This window comes from Seriola lalandi, unplaced genomic scaffold, assembly GCF_002814215.2.
Source record: "Seriola lalandi dorsalis isolate HSWRI2012SDOR001 ecotype SW California unplaced genomic scaffold, Sedor1 jcf7180002054956, whole genome shotgun sequence".
Lineage (NCBI taxonomy): Eukaryota > Metazoa > Chordata > Actinopteri > Carangiformes > Carangidae > Seriola > Seriola lalandi.
Window position 1 is genome coordinate 2,455,379 of NW_019525507.1, and position 22,252 is coordinate 2,477,630.

Genomic DNA, 22,252 nt, shown 5'->3' on the forward strand with positions numbered 1-22,252 from the left:
TGTTTTATCCAACAACAACAACAACAACAAAAAAGAGAAAAAAATAAATACGGTTACGCAACGCTTCCATCGACAAGTGCTGATCTGACGGTGGTTTGAGACACACGTACACACCCCACCCCGGCGCCTCATGTTGAGGGCTTCTGTCCCCCAGCGTTAAAAGGCGCTGTGGGTGATAAAAGCTCAGGCGCATATAGTGCTGAACCGGTGGTCGCGCATGAAAAAGGAGCGCACCTCTCCGGACCCGGAGCGCACGGCGGAGAGGGGCGGACCCAACGTGACACCGGCATCTGCTGTCTGACTCTTCACTCACTCGCCAACTAGCTCTCTAGGGCTGGATAGCTAAGCGTTGACAAATTCCCCCTCTCTTCAATAAAAGGTGCCACATGCGCGCACGGTGCGGCACAGGACTCCTCCGTGCGCCTTCGCTTCTCCAGATGGGTTGAGCGAGTGAAAAAGCACCGAGACCGGACGGTTCCGTCCCGCGGTGCAAACTTCGGGCTGGTCCAAACTTCGCGGCTCAGCCCGGCATGATCGTTCCCAACGTGAGCCTAAGCTGCGCGCACTGTCCCGTGGGAGGAGCCGGCGCCACGGCGGCGACGGTGACGGCGACGGATGCGTACGAAGAGGTGTCCGGCGCTCTGCCTCCTCCGTCCCTGAGCCCGACGGGGCACCTGGTGGTGGCGGTGTGCCTCGGCTTCATCGGAACCTTCGGGTTCCTCAGTAACTTCCTGGTTCTCATGCTGTTCTGCCGGTACCGGGCTCTGCGCACGCCCATGAACCTCCTGCTAGTGAGCATCTCTCTCAGCGACCTGCTGGTCAGCGTGCTGGGCACCCCGTTCAGCTTCGCGGCCAGCACCCAGGGGCGGTGGCTGATCGGACGCGCTGGGTGCGTTTGGTACGGGTTCGTGAACGCATTTTTGGGTAAGCAGGTGTTTGTTTTTCATTTTCTTTGGCATGTGTCACCGGAGACTGAATGAACCAAAGCAGTCTCTTCCAGGTCATTTAATCAAGAATGTAATCTTTAAATCTTATCCTTCTCCAGCTTGTTGTGATTTCTTCACCCTCACAAGAGAGAAATAGAGATGAAATATTGATTTTCTTTTCACTTATTGCTCCTGCCAGTCAGATAGTGACTGTGTGTAATTATTGGACACTGTCTTGTCTTCAGGATGCCATTTTTCACTTTGACCTGTCAGGAAAATTGACTAAATTGAAGCTCGTCAGTTCTGATATTTGTTTTGCTGCTCAACATACTGTATTTACCTCGTTTTCTTTCTGTAGCTGCTTGCCAGAAGAAGACGCTGATCCCTTGCCTGCAGCAAAACTCACTCAAAACGTTAACATGATTAAAATCCTGTAAACCCATTTAATTCTGCGTTTAATTTCAATTAAAATCCTATTAAGTTGTGAAGGTGTAATGTGCTGCTCACTGCTGATTAAGTTCAGCTTTGCAAAGCTTGCAAACTGAATTTCCTTCAGGGACATAAATCCTAATAGGATCTGGTAATGTGTCATAATTCAGATTTAGTCCCAGATGTGACAATACATTTTGGGGGGAGGAGTGTAGCTGCAGAGGAGATGAACAAAATCACAGAAGAGGCATTTCTGATCGTGTTATATAATAGATCTGCCCTCGTTGGGCTCTTGACTTGATCATCAGAGGGTGTGTGTGGTGTTCGGATCTGACTGTTGAATCTACCTTTGACCTTTTCAGTTTCAGGGCAATCACTTTATTGACTGTCCAGGGTTGATTAATGTCACCCCTCTGCTCAGAGACCATGGCATCCTAATTTCCTGAGGCAAAAAAGCGAACAGAGATGTTGATTGGGTTGGTCTTGCTGTGTTTGTCAGTGTTTTCATGGCTCTTGTCAGATGTTTTGTCATTGCACTGTGATTGAGAGCAATTGTAAGTGACTAATCAGCCTGTTAAGTACATCTCTATCTTTCTAGTTACTTTCAGTGCCGTCTGGAGAGGTCTTGTTACTCTTAAAGCTGCTGTTTTTCTCTCTGGAGTCTAGACTTGCAATAATTTGAAGTAAATGGTTGTTGCTCTTAAATCTGTTTTCTGTTCGTACCACTTCCAGTCAGGATGCAGTTTTCTCATCTTTCCCCCATCAGAACTGAAGAATCACGACGAAATTCCCTCCATAACTCCGCCATTCAGCTAATGACAGGCCCAGCAGCTTCCCAATACAACCCTGAAAGCTACAAGCTGTAATGAGACATGCGCAATTTATGTCCACAATTTATCCATGACCTGAGAACTTGCACGATTAATTTTGCACACCGTTTCTCTGTGGTGTGTTTTTTTTAAGAGCAGCTGCAGAATAAACAAGCAACAACCAATAGCTGGAAAATTGGAGTCCATTCAGTTCTGGACTGGTCTGGTCACTGGCTTTGTAAGACAACCGCAATGGAGAGATAAGTCACCCAGCATGAAAGATTTATGTGAGCAGTGAGTGACTGATGACAGTTTGGTGAGAACTGATCGGATTGTGGAGAAATAAAAAGAAAGAAAGTGTGAATCTGTTCGAAAAAAAAAAAAGGGCCAGAAATAACCTTTAGGGTCAAATTGGAAAGCTTGTAAACAATGGCAGAAATATAGTGCAGCAGAAGTAATAGTTTATTAAAAAAAAAGAAAATTGTGGTAGTGGAAAAAAGTATTATCTGTTGTGTGAGGGAGTTACTTCTTAGAAGAGAGAGCATTGTTGGATTTGATCCTTACAAGAATGAGGTTGAACTCTACCGAGTTCACAGCAGATTGTGTTTTAAGTGGAAAAAATATCAGCCTGAGGAGGAGATGTAGCTTGGATTGCATCGCCTCTTTAGAATGCATGTTTAGCTACGTTATCTTTGTGTGAAGTGCTTTAAATTTGTGCAATTCTCAGCAATTTTTTTTTTTTTTTTAACATGCGAGTGGCTTCCCAGTGTCTCTTTGTTGATATGCAAGTGCACAGTAAGTAAAAAAAATTCTGCAACTGCTCAATTAGCTCAAATTACGGCGTCTACGCGAAGCCGCAGACACTTATACAGTCCAACCGTGCTGAAGTGCACCGCTTATGTTCAGACTTAACTTATGTAAAAACTGGAATTACAGAATTCAAAAAATACCCCAAAAAGTACAAGTGTAGGAAAACACATTATTCTGTTGAGTCAGTCTGATTTTAAAAAAAAAAAAGACACACAATCACACTCAGGACCAGAAAAATAAATAAAATAAATAAATAAAAGGGATCCACTGAGTTGGGCAGGACTGGAGGGAAAACCCTCCGACTGTAAGAGCTGAGACGGAACCGGCTCTGTTTGTTAATGAGACACTGTCCGCCCCACTGCGATTACCCAGAATACATCAGAGCTACTGTACCATGCACTCAGGGGCTGTTAGGAAGCTTGTAATCAAGCCTCATCGGGTCACTCTCGCTGGAATAAGATCTTGTTCAAGAAGTCAGAGGGCTGTTCTCTTTCCTCTCCTGCTCCCTCTTTCTCATTTCTCTCTCTCTCTCTCTCTCTCTCTCTCTCTGTTATCCTCTCTTTCACGCAGTCTGCAATCACAACACTGCAGAGGGCAACAGGTGCAGGATTTGGGAAACTGTTCACTATCGTTGTGACGTTTTATGGACTAACAATCAATGTAGTAAGTACTCATAAAAAATAATCGGCAGACTGTTTCCTGCAGCCATATGTTCTTTTATCCAGCGATTCTTTCCTTTGTTTGAAGTTTTCATCATTCACACACATAAAACGTCAGTTGGAAACCTGGTTACGCTCGACACGGTCAAGACATTTAAAGTGACTGAAATTTAGGTTACTCCAGAAAGCTGTCAGTAAAAGAATTACTTATAGTAAATGCATGTAAACACACTGACAGTGTGTAGGAAGTTGTGCTGAGTGGTCAGCATTCGTGAAATGGTCTGATTTGGCACAAGTGCTTTTGCTTTGCCATCAGTTGGATCTGGAACAAGAGTGAAGATAAAGGGGGGAACAAGAGGGAGGCAGAGGTGAGATGGAAAGTAACAGAGAGTGAGAGGGGAGCAGCGGGAAAGAGCAAGAGGCTAATACAGACTGAGGAAGAGAGAAGGAGAAAGAGGAGACAAAGAAAACAACTTGGATGAGGTGAAGAGAGAGGGAGAAGCAGAGAAGCAGAGAAATGGTGAAAGATGATTAGCTCCTGTGCTGACTCAGGACCCTGGGACGCCGGGTCATTTATTTTACCTTAAATCTATTCCACACCGCTCCGGAGTTGAGTTAAGAAGAATCGGGCCTCGGAGGAGAAACCCTTTAAAATGCATGCTGGGGAATCAAAGCGGGCCATGTTTGAATCAAAGCCAATGTTAGGGAGTGATTTGCTCCCCAAATCCCCACCAGGCTCAGGAGACTGTGCAATCATTACAAGACAGGATTGGAGAAATGGTTGCTCGGGAAGAGAGGCTGCCTTTGTTGCTGAGGTAGCAGAGCGCTCATATTAAAAGAATCCACTACAACCGGCCAGAGAGGCAATGGCTGTTTTTTATATTTCATATTTGTTTACCCGTGATCACATAAGTATTTAATAATCTCACCACAATTCGTTGTCTTGTCGTTGTAATCCCTCCGTAATAAACCCGCATGTGATCAATGTGTGCCTTCGGTCATCAGCAGCTAATTTAAAATAAACAACTTCAGATTGGACGGGCGATCAGGCGCCGTCCGTCAGCGCGGTCAGTGACGTTCACCAGATGTTTGCTTTTCTCAAAGCATTGGCAGATATTAAATTATTCATTATAGAAGACAAGAAAACAAAACATTGAAGCTCGACTAATCAATATTTGTTGTATTAATAATAGATCAAATGACTCCCATGTGAGGGATGTAGCTTGTTGTTTTCATGAACCTCCAGAAGCTGCAGTCCTCCTCCTCTTTTAGCGTCTTTCAGCTCGTTGTTTTGTTTTGTTTTTGGTTCTCATCGAGTGAATGATGCTGTTGCTCCATGTCTGCGGTCTGGAGGTGTAAATACACAACTGCCATCAACTTCATAAGGTGATCACAAGGTCATGTTGGATATTCAGCTCGTTCCATTGTCCCCCCCCCCCCCCCCCCCCAAAGCGCCAAAAAAAAAAAAAAACTACTGAATGCAGCTTCACAATTAATTAACACCCATAACTTCTCTATAGCGTTGACTTTTATTGCTTTGGCCCACTGGATCCCAACCTTTTTGGCTAGTGGACCATCAGTCTGTACCAATCAATACATTCTGACATGGCAATGATCCGACTGGGATCGACCCTTTAAATAAATTTAAGGTTCGGAGTCGCCGTGCAGACGTTACTCTTTTCATCGGTGCTGGCCTCAGATAGCCTTGCGCCAGTGTGTATAATTTATATGACACACTTTTTTTTTTTAAGTGTCCCTTTATGGCCGAGCAATCTCCACTTTCTTGGCTATAAAGCCCTCTTCACTGGTTTCTTATGTCCATGAGCTGAAAGCAGTTTAACAAAGGAGTTATGTTCACGTCATAGATTGTTTTGTTTTGGTCGTTTTTAGAGACATATAGAGGCAATTTTCACAACAAAACACACAGGTGACAGCTGAGTAAAACAACATGTCAACTTATTCAACCAGAATAAGTTCAGATATTGTAACTATATAAAAAATACACTGTTTTTTTATCTATTTTTTCTTTATTTTTGTTTTAATTCTTTGTCATATTATCTGTGTAACCCATAAAGGCAAACCTGTGGAGTCCACGTGCTTTATCTACCCAGAGTGCATCAGTAATGAATAGAGAGAGCCCTCTTCAACCGAAAACACACACACACACACACACACACACACACACACACACACACACAGTTTTCACATTAATGTCCAGCCTGAACAGACCATCACACAAACACAAAATCATTTCCATTCCATCCCTCACTCGTCGCTGTTGCTCTCAACACGACACATCGTGCAGCCATTCCCCCAGCCAGCTGTCCAAACCCGCCATCGCCGCCACCGCCGCGGAAAAGCCTTCATTATGCATCGAGCTGCCGTGATTGTGTGTAATCAAAGTCTCTGTCCCTGGTAGACTCGGTGTGATGGAGGTAAAGTGCCCCTGGCCCCGCCACTTTAGCTCGCATGTGCTGATTAGCGCTGATTTAAGACTTGAGCAACAATTCACTCCAGCGGCACATGCTCATCAATTAGCGATTAGCATGTAGAAGACGGCGGCCTCCGTCTCTGTGCGTGTTTCTTCAGTGTGAACAGGTTATAATGATAATTAACCTGAGCACTGAGGATGGAGTGACACAGTGAGCTAATGATTTTAGACTGCGTCACAATACAGAGGTTCCTGGTTCGATCCTCTCACGGCACTGAAAATAAAGTCTGACTGGAAAATAAACTAGAGGAAGAAAAAGTAGCTGTGTAAAACAGAGAAACTGATTTGTATTCAACAAGTCAAATCAAAGCGCTTTACATAAGACGTACGAGGCATTGAGCCAATATATAGAACAAACATAAGGTAATATAAAAGACACATATACACAGGTTTTCAGAGCGTATTTGATGAATGATGCCGTTATTTTCTAAATCTAAAGGGACGCCTGGAGGCACTTTTATTGCAAACGAAGAATAAAAGATACAAATAAAGACAAAAAGAAGCAGATTTGCTGCAAACTGAGGCCTGAGTTGAGGATGTTTTCAAAAGCGAGTGAAAACACATGGTTTATGAGTCGACACGGTCACTGACAGAAGCAGAAAGAAGAAGGTCTGAAGGGAAAGAAGGAGTTAGGAAATCTGGCTGTTGACCTGTTGCACGTAAGCAATGGTGGCTTGTTAGCTTGACGAAGATCAGTCGGACTCGATGAACTCTTCTGTTGTCGATCGGGTGTCTGAGAAACTGTCCCTGTGATCTAAACAAGCAGAACATTTATTTTAGATGCAGCTTGCTCATTATTTCGGAGTGAGCGAGAACACAGATGCTCCAATTCTGAAAAATCGGTGCCCCGCTCACTTTCAGATTTTTAAAAACCTTTAATTTATTTATGAAACCAAATAAGTAAATAAATAAAAAATTGCACTGCTGCACTACACCATGTCCATCTTAAAAAACCTACTTATTTAAACATATCAAACCAGAGCCTTTTTGACAAGCGTAATAAAGGTTTCACGGGTCTTTAAACGGCCCCTGTTAATCAAGACAAGGCTAGATTAATCCAGCTGGTTTTTGATCTCGATCTGGTCTGGTGTGGTCTAAATGGAGGAAGAACAGTAGTGACATTGCCCCGTTTTTGTGTTTTCATGAATCTGTGTTTCAAGCTAAGCAGTGCCTGGAGTCTACCCGTTAATCAAGTCCAGGTTCGATCAGTATAACTTTAAGGGTTTTGAAGCCAGACCTGGTCTATTGCAGCCTGGATGGAGATAATTATTTTTTGCTTTCATTAATAAAGTAAAGGTTTCACAAATCTGAAAGTGGGTTTTAAAAGAGTGTTAAGGCTTTAATTACAATGTCTAGCACCCTTTTACAACAATGAGTGGCTCAGTATTATTATTATTATTATTATTATTATAACTTCAGTTTCCATTAACTTTCTCCTCAACAGCTCCTTCTTGTGTTTTGCCACGTTAATGCCACTGACCACTTGTCCTGTCCTCCCCCTCCCTCAGGCATCGTGTCCCTCATATCCCTGGCCGTTCTCTCCTACGAGCGCTACTCCACCATGATGGCGCCCACTATAGCCGACGGTAGAGACTACCGCCCGGCGCTGGGGGGGATCTGCTTCTCCTGGCTTTACTCTGTGGCCTGGACTGTTCCTCCGCTGCTGGGCTGGAGCAAATACGGGCCCGAGGGCCCCGGCACCACCTGCTCGGTCGACTGGAAGACCCAGACGCCGAACAATATCTCCTACATCATCTGCCTGTTCACCTTCTGCCTGGTCCTGCCGTTCGGCGTCATCGTCTACTCCTATGGGAAGCTGCTGCTCGCCATCAGACAGGTGCGATTCTGCAAATATGAATGTTATATTTGAGATGTAAATCGCAGAGCAGGGCTTTTAGTGTTAAAACAACTTCCAGCTGGCTGGGTGTGAGCCAGGAGATCTGAGATACGATACCAGGAAGAAACGTGTGTTCATAAGTGCATTCAAATGCACACCAGCAGTGCGCCCTCTAATCTGTGACCTTAACCGATCCCTGACTGTTTCAAACTCCTCCAGGCAGTCCCAACGTTCAATCTGGGGCTGCAAGAGCTGACGAGAGGAAAGAATATGAGTTCATACATTTCAAAGACTCGAGTTTCAAAGCTGAGAAATGAAGCCATGCATCAGCTGATCTCAGCCATCTCCAATCAGGTTTGACATCTCAACAATGTAGTCTATTAAAGCTGCCAACACCAATTTATTCTCTTGCCCGCTGCTTCACTGCTGAGGATGCTCAGGCCAAACAATCACAATGGGATTTTTCGGAAGCCATCTCCTCTATGCAAGGACATAATTTACACCTTGATGCAGGGACGTTAGAGCCTGAGACACGACCTGATTTCTGAATGACGGCAGTAATTTGCATCCAGATGTTGCTGCTGAACTGTGTCAGCTGTTGTCATGGTTTCCTGAAAGTAAAACTAAAAGTAAATTGTTTCCTCACTGAAGCTGAGTTTTCAGAGAACAAAGGGCATTTTCAACTTTGTAGGGTGTACGTTTTGAAGATGTGTATCGCATTTCAAGATGCACACGTTTGCTTGGAAATAATGTATGTTCGGGAGAGATCTTTCCATTTCTCCTCTTTCCTGACTCATAAATGAAATGCCAACTAGCTAAATTAGTTTTACTTTTTGGTTGTCAGAGAGACAAAGAGACAGGAAACTAAAGTAAACAGAAACTGGTACACAAATGAAGTATATTAGGGAGAAAAAGGGCTGTAATCATTGCTACAAAGTTAGTTTATATTAGGATTCATGGCAGCCTTATTTAAAATCCAGCAAGTACAAAAAAAAAAGAGAGAATTCACACTAAGGTTGCAATTTATGAAAATTTAATAGTCAGTTGAACTGCTGATTACTTTCTCAATTAACTGATTAATTGTTTGGCTTACAAAATGTCAAAAGATAGTGAAAAATGCCATCACAAGCAGCAACATTTGAGCAGCTGGAGCGAGGAAATGTCAGGCGTCTTTTTTTTTTTTTTTGTTGCTTAAAACTGACAAAATAGTCAAAATAGCTCTAGTTCACAAACCTAAATTTATCAAGATGCTCTTTACATTTGATTCGGCATAGACGGGTAAATGTTCAGCTGCACATCAATAGAAACGGATCAACTGAATTAAAAGAATTTCCTGATAGATAGATTTGGGTGAGTGATATCTCCTTCTTTCTAACTGTGGGTTACACATGCAAACTCTCTTTTTGTCTTTCCTTAAAGTGTAGTGTTTCCTTCTAGCTTAATTTGAAATGCAACCCTGCCACCTTGCTCCCATGGAGGCTAACGATATTAGCCTGGGAACATGTTGTTGTTGCAGGCGCATCGCTGAAGTTCACACATGCATTAGCTGATTGGCATCAGCTGCTTCATGCATGCTGCGCCATCACTGGCTCATTCACCTTTGCTTGTCTACCAGCTGGTAATGGAGCCGACAAGGACGTGCTAAAACCTGCAGTTCTTCAAATGTCCACTTGAGGCTGGCCCCAAAAGTGAGTCAATCCCCATGGACTCCCATGCTAAAAGGCACGTATTTACAGCAGAAATAAACAGGTACAAAAAACGGTATAGCTAATTTCCTCCGTCATGACAACTGTAGGGGATTAGCCGGGAGTTTGGTGGAGTCAGGCACTGCCAAGATGGCGACGGTGAAGCAGCCCACTCCGCTCTTCACAAACCTGAGGGTGACCTCACGGAGGCTACATCCATCTTCATTTACAGTCTTTAGTTTATACAGGTGCAGGAGGTCTTTCTCACTGCTCATGCCTTCGCTGTTTGCTGCTACACCCTCCACCACAGCTTCATCCTTATGTGCTGAGGTTTTGATGACTTAATTAAGATGTGATGTTTATGCATGTGTTTGTTTAAGGTGGCTCCTCATTGCTGCTTTGAGAGCTTCCTCAAAGAGCACATCCTTCTCCACCAAATCTAAGTGTATGGTTGCAGTTCTGAGGATCTGAGATCTGACCCAGGACCTGAGTCGGACTGGGTCCAAATTATATAGTCAGTCTAACTGAGTAGGGTCTCATTTTACTGCCATGGGTCACTGCATCAATATCTCTAATAAAGCCGAGTGGCTCTGCGTCAATGCGAGTGTATTCTCAGTATCAGCTCTGGTCACGTGGTCTAGCATAACCGCCCTGGGAGAAGACAGGTTAGGAAATTATCCTATTAAGTGAAAATTACTTTTTGAAATATCATTTGCAGATATTAAATTGGTTTGAAAATTATTATATATTATATATGAAATCAGTCTCTGAAGCATATGAGCAATTATTTTTGGAAATAATTTTACTTCACATTGGATTTCAGGTAATTGTTATTATATAGCTGCTCTTTTGATATTTGTGTTTTCACTCTATTAAGGTGTGTTGTGGTTGAGCTCATTTTGAATCAGGTCTTTTCAGTTTGGGTGTGACTGTACTCTGGTCTCTCTGGTTTAAAAATGAATTTATGATTGTCAGGTTTTCTGTGTAACTATAATTGTACAACTGTCTTTGACTGAAATGTTGCTTGTGTGGGGTGAATTCTGCTAATTTTACTCTGACATAACAGTGGAAGAGTTTGGAGTCGCAGTGAAACAAAGCTGAGGAAACAGCAAGTTACAGGGAAGTTTAGTGTCGTACTTTTGGGTGATAGCTGGGAGAATTTCAAAGAGTCAAGTTAGAAAGCTGAAAACAGTCATTAGGAACGGGAGTAGAGAGCAGCACAGGGGTTCTGTGTTCAGGCTGGTGTTAATGACAGGATTACAGACGACTGTCTTCATTACACTCTGCCGAGGCACTGCTTTAAACCTCAAGGCTACAGACCTTCGCACCCACTGTCAGCTAATCACAGGAGACAAAATCTCTTCATTTAGTAGTGTGTATGTGTTTGTGTGTGCACGCGTGCATGTGTGTGTGTGTGTGTGCGCACAGAGAGTATGCCTTCATATTGTTTCAGGGAACGTGGGTTGGTTTAAATGACCTGAGGAGGAGTTTATATTCTACAATTATACACAAATTACACAGAACATGTTTTGAAAGTTGACGATGATATTTTTAGACTCAGTGTGCCTCATGTAAGAAGCACAAACAGATTGGTTCTGAAGTGGCACGTACCAATTTCCTTTTTTTTTTTTACTTAGTTTCAGACCTGTTGAACGAGTCATGTTCGGATAGTTTGTCTTTCATGAATTAAATCAAATTTAATTGGTCAGTTGAATGAATAAGTAAATGTGAAAAGATAAAATTGGTGAGTTGGACTATTTCTAAACTCCTGGTTGTATATCTGTGTGGTTTTGTGTGTTTGACGAGTTCGCCACGACAAGTAGGCAAGTGTGACTTGCATGATGTTGATACGTTCGGATGATACATTACTTCTTAAATGCGAATCTGTTTGGCAGCTTCACGCATACAGACTGTTTCTAAGAAGTACGCTGGCCTCACTGTTGGGTTGTGCGTCATATGTCTTCCTTTAACTTTGTGTGGAACGGTTAAATCTGTTTGTTTCTCGGCTATGAACTCTGTTTGTTTCAGGCCTGGCTGTGATGCGTTGATGCTGTTTGCACAAGAATTTAATTTCCCACACCATTTGCTGGTTCATGTGCCATGCCTCTGTGGGTTTCTGCCATGCCTGCAAGCACAATGAACTTTCTTTTTTTGTTATTGCTGTTGCTGCTTTTTTTCCAAGATAGGTGTAATTGTATGAAATTATAAAAACTGAATTGAACAGAAAGTGAAATAGTGGTTGAAATTTCCTCAAAATTGCAAAAAGTGCGCACTAGAAGAAAATGGCAAATGGTTGTTGCTACAATTATTACTATTGCACCTCTTTCCCTTCCATTAAGGCACATTTTATGGTTGTATAATGATTAAATGGTGCATTTCATGTGAAGGAGTCATTTTTCCAAATCCACAGTTCAGTTCCTGCCCCATTTCTCTCAATCTGGCCGAAGGGGGTCTAATTAAACTAGCCCAACTCTTAGTGCAGATGTGATTACTCGATCATGATTGAAATAGGTTGGCTGCATTCCCTCATCCGGTGCAGTTTTCCTAGAGTGCCAGCAACAGAGATTTATACAACCTGGAAATTCAAAAGTGGCTCTTATTAATTAATTGTAAATGGTCTGATTTGTTAACTTTTAAAAGACATAACTTTTAGACCCTTTGGGTGCCTAATGACAATGAGACTTTTGTAAGTCCTTGTCAACCTTTGTCGCTTATGGAGTACCGCAGGGATCAATCCTTGGCCCTTCACTATTATCCATTTACAGACTTACAAATATGTCACAAGATGATTCCCACATTATTACAATGAATTCATTTTTTTACATTTTTATTTGTTCAATTATGTTTGATATTCATATTCATTTGATTTCTCTTTGATTTATGCATTATTGTTATTTTTTGGCCATGTAGCTTGTTTTTTAGCAGCGTGCAGTTTTGGTGTCACATAATGACATTGAGGGACGGTTGAGAAAGGTGTTTGTGATTTTGTCTCTTGATAGTTTTTTGTTCTCAGTAAGCCCATAAGGCTCTTTACAGATAATTGTCTTTGTCTCACGGGTTAGTTTTGCATTTGCAAGTGTTTCGGTTCGCTAGAAACTGTATGCAACAAAGTCCAACAACACACAGAATTCGTAGTTGGTGGCGATCCATTTTTATTAAGCTATCATCTAAATGAACCAAACTGATAAGGGGTCCAGCTCATTAGGGCAAACACATTGACAGAATCTGAAAACAAGAATCGTAGATAACAACTTCAGTTAATGAACTGATAACTATTCTAATCATATTCAGGGCTTTGCTGCGATGAGATGATTTTATAATCTACTGTTGTGTGAAGATCTTTGGCAAATAAGTTAATTAACCATAACAAAATACAACTTTATGTGGAGACAGAGACAAGATAAAATGCTCAAGGTGATTGAGATTGGCATCAGGCAGAGACTGTGTTTAATTTTGCTCTGCTGTCTGCATGCTGTATATATGCAAACTTGTGTGTGTGTGTGTGTGTGTTTGAATGTGTTGTCTCTCAGCAGTCTATAGGTGTAAAGTTACCTAATGGAAAGATAATCCCTTGCTTATACAGCGTGCATTTTTCTTACACACACACACACACTGATCTGCACTCACTTTCTACTCATCTCATTTTGCAGAATGTGATTAAATCTTGCTTGCACTGTATGTTGAAACCTGACACTGTGCAAGAGTAAGACACTGAACAAGAGAGGCAAGTTTTTCCCCTCTGTGAGAGCTGTATTCATTTTTATTTGATATTCATAATCTTTTTATTGTTTTTTTAAAAAATCTTGCAAAGCTGTGTTTAAAATATTTTTGCATGAATGTGCATTATGAAGCAGCTGTGCATGCATCTGCATATTTCTGTTTGAACAACATGATTTTGTTTCTTTTTTTTTCATATTACAGATATTATAGCTCTCACTTGCAGGAGAGATTACATCTGCATCACATGTTGTAACACCACAGCAGCGTTGTTTCCTCTGCATGCTCCATAACAGCCTTTCTGTAATGTTTCATCTAAAGAGTAAAAGAACCACTGTATTAATCATATGAATAGTGAAAATTCAAAAAGGAGATATTTAAATCTTATAAAAATAGCCCATGCTGTGAGAAGTCTCTGGTTAACAATATGGAAACACTTAGGCCATCAAAGTATAGTGTTTTTTAAAATATAGTTTACAATGATAACAGTGACATACATTTGGAAACAATAGGTTTTTGATTGCAAAGTAACTAAATACATGATAGGGCCAACTGGGCTGTGGCTAGCTGGTTAGCATGATAACTTTAGTAGAAGAAAAGAAGTGATAGAAATTGAAGAGGGTTGCTTTCCACTGCGACAGACAGCGCTGGACAAGTAAAGGAATGAAGTTTGATTCTGAACTCGCAACCTTTCTTCTAGACTGGTAAGTAAACAGCTGTTAATGCTAACGTTCGCTATGTAGCAATAGCAAAATTCAGGTTTTAGTTGGACAATCGCTGTTCAGAGATTTCAACTTAGGGTTAGGGTTAGCACTCATGTCAGGACACATCTTCCATTTTCACCTGGGCTCTTCTGTGGGGTTTAGATTCAACAAATAACTGTGAAGTTTTACTTTTATGACAGCTTCTCTGCCTTAGGAACTGACACCTTACCTCACTCCTGTCTGTATCTGTCCCTGTGGTTTACACCAATCTTGGTTATCACTTACTGCAGCAATAGCAGTTTTTTTCCTCTTCCCCTCTCTTTTCCGCTCTCATGGGTAGATGTTGCCAAGCCTTGTGTGTCTGTGAAAAGAGGAAGAAGCAGCTTCGCCTCATAGACTTTCTTGTATGTTAAGTGGGATCCTTGATGAACAAAGGAAAAGAAAATTTAATTGCCAAGATCTGCAGTTTGCACTCATGCACTACAAAAACCTGTGCCTCCCTGAACATACCTCAGCGACAGCAGCTCTCACGTATCTACAGTCCAAGACTTTCAAACCTTCAGTGCACCTCTGGGGAGTCACCGTCTTTTCCTTCTGTGAATTTAAGATTCTGGACGCACTTTCAAACTTTAGCACAAACTTTGCTCCCTCTGTCCTTCCTGTCAGTATGATGGACAATTGGGCCGTAGACTTTACACCTATTCAGGTCCTACCACTGATGCATAGGCTGCTTTTTTAATTTGTTGCGCTGAGGACGACTGGACATGGAGACTGATTTGCCCTTGGTACAATTGGGCAAACGCACAAAAAGCTTTCACTTTGAAGACCTGATCAAACGACATTTTAAAAGAATTGAAAAATAATCTTATGTAAATTTCCATCCATCCAATTATGTCTTACATCTATTATAAAATAGTTTGATAGTCACAATGTTCATATGAAGCTAGAGACAGCAGCTGGTTAGGTTAGCTTAGCATAAAGACTGAGAACAGGGATAAACAGCTCTGTCCAAACAAAATCTGTTGCCAGCTCTATTGAAACTCATTAACATGTTATGTTTATTTAATCTTTAGAAAAAAGAGAGTGTAATTAACGTCTTTGAGCGAAGCTAAGCTAATCACCTGCTCTGTTTAGTGTACATAGAGTGAGATAGGTACCAATCTTTGCCTACATGAGTATCAGCTGGGACCACTCAGTGTTTTATTGGTACCTGTTTCATGCAACAAAATTGCATTGAAAATCACAGGTTGTAATATAAAAGTCTCATCACCTTTTCTTTTTATTTACTCTGTTCCCTGATGGTCCCATGTGCAGCATCACTGATGTCTGGCAAACCAGCCACATGATGAAGCATGTCCTTGATCATGTGACAGTGTCTGGTCCATTACTGACCTGACACTGTCACATGTCGGAACATATTACAGTTGTTGCCACACCCTCCGTTCTCTGGCAGTAAAAATGGCTGCGGGCTGTGGCCGGTAGAGGTCTGAAGTATTCTTAAAACAAACCTCGACACCCTCGACCACATCCAGCTGACACAGCAGCTGTCACCAGGACTGAGAGGGTGCAGTTCGCCTACAGTAACATGGACATGATTTAGTTCTGCAAGTCATTGTTCAAAGGGTGGCAGCTCAAATATTAAGACCGTATGGAACAGATGGCCGCTCCTCTGCACCTCGACAGGACTGACAGGACATATTTTGGGTTAAACACTCTTGTAGACTGTTTCCACTGCATGGTGCCAGCTTAACTCGACTCTACGTGACTCTACTCTTTTGGTTTTCCATCTGGCAGAAGTTTGGATATATTACCTGGTTCCTGCTGCTGTTTTTGGTACCACCTCCGCTGAGGGTTCAAAGGAGCTAAGGCGATACTGAAAGGTGCATCATCGTTGTGCGAGGTGGGACGTTTTGGAAAAAAATCCACCATTTTTTAACAGCCAAGCGACTGTACACCACTTATCTCGCCTGTCACATTTGTGTTATTGTATAATTCTTTTAGCATGGCAGCCCATAAAACCACGCCATGGTCAATCGAGGAGATGCAGACATTTCACTGTTCAGTATCCCTTCAATCACCTCCATTGTTCATGTGTGTGTCACATTGAGGATGATGTCACGATAGCTTTGTGTGTCATCGCCATAGTGACAACACTGCCCTGAGAGCGTTACTATCTGCAGTGGAAAAGAAAGGTTGAGTCAGTTGAGTCCGCCTTCTGTTTGAATTCCTTTAATTTGTGGTGTGAGAGTCAATTTTCCCCAGACCTGAAACTTTCTACAGATAGGTAATCAATCACAGCAAACACATGAGTCACCTTATACTGCTGAACTGTCTTGTAGTAATAAAGTTGCAATCAGACACTCATTGGAAAACTCTCCCTCTCGTTGTTTTGAGGAACGTCTTAGAACCACAAATGAACACATTTATATTTAATCTTTTTTTTTTTTTTTTATGTTTTGCTGTTTGAAATGTTCAGATTTTTATTATTTATAAAAGAAAATATTGGTTCTTGGATACAGCATCTTTGAATTCATCACCAAGCGTGAGAGTTTCAAGAGTGATCCCTGCTCACAGTTGCTATCATACAACAACACAATTTTGGCTAAAAGCAAATGCAAATGTGAATATTTGGCAAGTTTTACTTTTGGTCCACGAGGAAAACACACACTGATACAGTACATAGCTTGATATTGTATATTTGCATGAGTCAGCTACTTTCCCTGGAGGAGTAACTCCTGGCTTGCAGTTTGCTACTGATGCACAAGTTCAAACGATTAACATGAACTAAACTACGTGGCCCCAAAATCAAAGCATATTTCTCATTCTTCCTCTATCATCTCTCGGTTTGGTTTATTTTTGACTTTAAAATGGTATTGCCATACGTATGAATGGGAGATTGTGTGGGTTTAAATGTCAGTTCAGCCTTTGCAGCGCCTGGCAATGAAAATTTATATTTAGATTTAGTTCAGTTGTCGGGGGAAATCTATCAATAGAGTCACTGATCTATCTTTCTTGCTGTCACTCAGGTGCTTGGTTGTGCTTGAGTTCCACAAAGGAAGTGCTCCAGACTGCAGACTGTTTCCTAATCCAGGTTTTGCAGGCTGGACTACTATTTTCACTCATGATGGCGATGTGATGACTCACCTCACCTTTGCTCACTTAGGTGTTGAGTTACAGTAAATTACAGTATGTGCTGTTTCTTACCACCCCCCCCCCCCCCCCCCCCAAACCTGAGAGGGTGTGCTATAAAATAGATTGATGGGTTTTATATAAGTAAAAGACAAATCAAATTTATTCAGGAACACAGGGATGTCTCCCTTGTTATTTCAACTTCACTGATTCTGTTATTAAGGTAAAAAACTATATTATTGTTATGCATACTGCTTTCTACAGCTCATGACTAAGTGTTGATGCCTTTTATTCAGAATACAATCATATACACAATCACACATTATCATATATGACAAAAAACAGCATTAAATCAGTCTTAAATAAGTTTTCTGTCGACTGACTAATTGATTAATCGAATTTGTTGCTGTCTTCTCTGCAAGCAACGACAACAGAGCCTGTGTTTTTGGCTTGGTGTGTGCGCTATAGCTGGGGAGCAGTTTGTTCTGAGTTGTATATAAACTGGCCGTAGGTACAGAACACAGTGACAGAGAAGAAGTAGGGCTCTATAAATTGCTGAAACTTGTACCAACATAGTTTTTCTCATCGTCTCTTTAGTTTATTTTTGTTTTTCTCTCTTTCTACCAGGTCCGCAGCGTGAGTTCGGTGGTGACCCGTCGCAGAGAGCAGCGGGTGCTGGTGATGGTCATCACCATGGTGGTGTGCTACCTGGTCTGCTGGCTGCCGTACGGGGTCGCAGCTCTGCTCTCGACCTTCGGGCCACCTGACCTTTTAACTCCAGAGGCGAGCATCACGCCATCGCTGCTGGCCAAGTTCTCCACCGTCATCAACCCTTTTATCTATATATACATGAACAAACAGGTGAGGTGTTCTTGTCTTACCGCCTGATTCTTCTTCCACCACCTTCCACCTTCTCATTGTAATACATTCAGGATGAGAGAGATGACAGCCAGCAAAGTCACCTCTGTGTATGTAAATATACAGTAAATCCATCATAATCTCTTGTGTGTTCCTTAAATCTTGGTATCTAATTACAGGGCAGACACACACAGTCATGTTTTGGCTATGACAACTGATCAGACCAAGTTAGATTGTGTCTGCTTCAGTTGCTGTGGTCTGGACAGTTGGGAGATGTGTGCATTGTTTACTGTAGCTAACGTTAGCACAGCTGCATGAAACACCTGCTCAGCGGAGGACAGATGTGCCGGGGATCCACAAATACTGTCTCGCCAACTTTATCAGTAATGCCAAACTTTGTCCAGTCCACAGTGGAATCAGCATGAGCCGGAGATAGTTAGCTAAACTGGACAGCCGCCAGACAACAACTTTTACACTGCACTGCTCATCAACATGGCCGACACAATCGGCACAGAAAGCTACGCTGGGACCGATTTCTTCCTCAGATGGCACAGAGGTGCATTCATTTTAGAATTCATGCATAATTAACACAGTATAATGTAGTTATCAGAAAATATAAGTGTTTATTAAGGCATTTGTCAACAACTAAAACTCCAATGGCCACCCATAGGTTGGGGCTCTGTATAAAAATGAATGACAATAAGCTGAAATACTGTTGTAATAAAAGAAGAAACGTTGTGAATTCAGCATCAAACTTCATTGCTTTACTTGTCAAGAGCTGTCTGCAGCGGTGGAAGCAACCCTCTTGTTTTGCTTCAATTTTCTAACCTTTCTTTTCTTCTACTGAAGTTAGCACGCTAACCAGCTAGCCTCGGCCCGGTCGGACTGTCTTGTTACTTTCCGATACCGAGTCACTGTAGCGTCCAGTCTGCCCTGAAGACATAGCGCTTCTCAGAGGGCGTATTATAAAATGTTGTAGTGTAAATGATGGCTGAAACTCTTGGCAAGACTGATAAGTAAACAGCTATTACTGCTAACATTGGCTATGTAGCAATAGCAAAAAATTTAAATAGCTCCTTTAAAGATTTTGCAATTTCTGCTTAAAACTACATTATAGTGTGTTATAAAGTATTTATTATATGTTATTTATTACTTAGAAAAATGCTAAAAACTAAACAAAAGTAGAGTAAAGTAAAGTAGAGTCAGGTGTTCTGTGTCTTACGGTCTAATTATCTGTTCTCCCTTATTTAGTCAAAGAGTTAGACACCCAGGCAAGTAATTGAAGTTATATGAGATTCACACCCTGGGGATGTTAATGTAGGTGCAAGCAGACCTCCACTCTCCGCCTGCTGGCTCCTCATTTACACCTTTCAGACAGAACACACACTCCACCTATCCAGCAATCACACTAAGACACACACAGACACACAAACGTGCAGATAAAAGACAAGGGCGTGACATTATTGTCATGCCGTCAAAGTCATATCAGCGTCAACGCATAACAAGCCCTCCTCCCACCCACTGAGGTCGTGATAGTCATCACTGTCATCCAAGGACACAGCACGGAAAGAAAAAAAACTAAGCACTCATGAAAGAGGAAGTAATCTATGCCACTGGCCTTCCTGACAACAGCAGAGCAAACTTCAGTCTGCTTTTGTGCCGCTTTCAACCGTCAATAAATCATTACCACAGTCATTAGTAGATTAGTATAATAACTGTAAACAAACACGAGGACAGCTTTTGCGTGACTCCTCTCTACTTTGTACATTTGTCATGCAGGAACCTTTTTCCTCTATAAAAAAAGAAAACAAAGCCTTTCCAATCTTGCTTTTTTGAACTTTTATTTCATCTTATCAACTTTTACCTGCACAGACGATGTTAGTTGGCCTCATCTGAAAGAACGTGAAGTTTTATCAGCTCTCATTCTCGCTCTTTAAAAACACTCACAGGAAAGTTATATAAGACAGCGACAGAGGAGACGTGTCCTCGTGCTCATGCCACAGGAAAGCTTATTGGATTACGTCTTCTCTGCAGTCGTCGCTGTCGACTCACCCGTTTGACTTTTAAACGGAGGCAGTTGCAGGTGGTGAACTACATCCACAACCACAGGAACCGCACAAGAACATCCACCATCAATTTGTATTGTTGCAAGACCTTAGTGTACCATGTTACTCTGTGTTTCACTCAGACCCTGTTTTTATTCATCTATCATAGTGTCCCATAGTGTTTTGTTAGTGTTAGATTGTTATTGGCGAGAAAGGAAGGAAAGAAGAAAACAAGAAGTAACGATAAACGTTTGAAGGAAAAAAGGAGGAAGAAGTAAATTCAAGAGTAAAAGGTAAAGAGGATGGAGTGAGGAAGGAAGGAAAGGAGGCAGGAGAAAGTGAAGGGAAACAGAAAAAGAGAGAAAGGAAAGGAGGTTGGAAGAGAGGAGGCACAAAAAAGATGGAAGGGGAGATGAGGGAGTAAAAGAAAATATAGGGGGAAGGAAAAAGAAGAAAAATATGTAAAGAGAGAGAGAAAAAAACAAACAGAGGAGGGAAAGTAGGAGGGAGAGGTAGTGAAGAAACCAGGAAAAGGAAATTTGACAGGGATTGAAGGAAGATTTAAAAAGGAAAACAGAAATCTAGTAAAAGTGGTCATGACTGAAAAAAGGAACTGAGGGAAGGACACAAAGATGAAAAGACAGGTGGGAAAAAGAAAGTCGCCGGGTGGGAGGAGGAGGGAGAAACTTCTTTTTCATCTCCACAAGGCGACGTAGCTTTGATTTTGATTAGCATGTGATGCTACTATCAGGGAACGGCACAGCGTGGCGGTGACCTTTCCTTCTTCTCTCGAACATTCACCCACTCTTTTATCTGTCTGTGTCTCTTTTTATCTGCCTCTACCTCAGGTCTGCTGTTTCTGTTGGGCTGCTTGTCTGTCACTTTTGAGCTTGTGAGACATTTAACCCTTTTTGATGGCTGACGTGTTACGACAGCGCTGTGTCTTGTAGTGCCAGAGTGAAGTTTTTCTTTTTTGGGGTGGGGGGGGTGGGGGGGGGGGGTTGCATGTGTATGTGATGATTAAGCTGCTAAATGAACTTTGAGGGGCCCACAGATAAACGCTCCAGAGGCCGCGCTGTGTGGCGCTTTCAGTCTTCAGTTCCTCCCAGCCCATAACTATGGCAGCAGTGTGTTGAGGCGAGTTGAAGACTTCAAGCGCTGCGCAGATTCACGCCCTGGAAACTGAGCTCAACATTTACTCTGTCACACTAATTATTCTGCACAATATAACAGATTTAAACTGGTTTTTCTTCTAATGGTTAATCGGTTAGAAATGTGAATCATTGCATGTTTCCATCGGTTACCTTTCATGTGACCATATTCATGTGGGTGTGACAAAATCAGGGGTGTAAAGTACATTTACTCCATTACTTCACTTAGGTACAACTTACTTATATTCCTATTCCACCACGTTTATCTGGTAGCTATAGTTACCAGTCGCTTTGCAGATACTGATTAGAAAGTTACATAAATTCAACCGTTTTATTTTATTTATTTATTCATTTTATTCTTTTAAAAAGTATGAATGTGCCCCCAGACTTTCCCATCATGATCATCCTGTGAAACTGTGTTTCACAACTTTTATGGCTTGTGACAGCTTTAAAATGAAGTCATGTCTGCTTTGCTGCGACCATAGCAACCATAGAGCCAGTGAGCTTTTCCTTTATTTTATTTTTAGAGGCTTGAAGAGGTGAAATTGTCCAATAACTCACCAGAAAAATGCCCCAAAAAATAGAGGAAAATCTAACAAATAAACGTAGCTTTGGGGAGCATACATATGTCATATGTTTTTATATATATATATATATATATATATATAATTCTTCTCTTTTAAAGTATTTCCTCTTTTCTCTTGGCCTGACAGAGCTCAAATTTAAAGGCAATGAGTTTAAATCATGTGTAACTTCTCGTGGTGTTTCTGTCAGACAGAGGAGATGCTGACATGGCGCTGTATCCCTGATGCCTCTCGCTGCTTTTGTTCTTTGTTCTGTGGTGTTTGGTCTTTCTGGTGGATTCAACGCCTGTAACACTGAGTTGCAGCATGACTTGAAAACTTCTACAGTAAAAGGAGAAACAGTTTGTATTCAGAGGGGGGGGGGGGGGGGGGGGGTTGCATGTGTATGTGATGATTAAGCTGCTAAATGAACTTTGAG

The 22,252-nt window shown here is 41.8% G+C and overlaps 1 protein-coding gene across 1 annotated transcript in view; it reads left to right on the forward strand.

Moving 5' to 3' along the window:
• The first annotated feature begins 242 nt into the window (after positions 1 to 242).
• The window catches only part of tmtopsb (teleost multiple tissue opsin b), a 25,616-nt gene continuing 3,606 nt past the window's right edge, over positions 243 to 22,252 (forward strand). Inside the window, exons 1-3 of the mRNA XM_023395076.2 lie at positions 243 to 924; positions 7,633 to 7,961; positions 17,824 to 18,057. Of these exons, the coding sequence (XP_023250844.1) occupies positions 531 to 924; positions 7,633 to 7,961; positions 17,824 to 18,057 (957 nt within the window). The 5' untranslated portion in view covers positions 243 to 530. The remainder of the gene's footprint in view (positions 925 to 7,632; positions 7,962 to 17,823; positions 18,058 to 22,252) is intronic.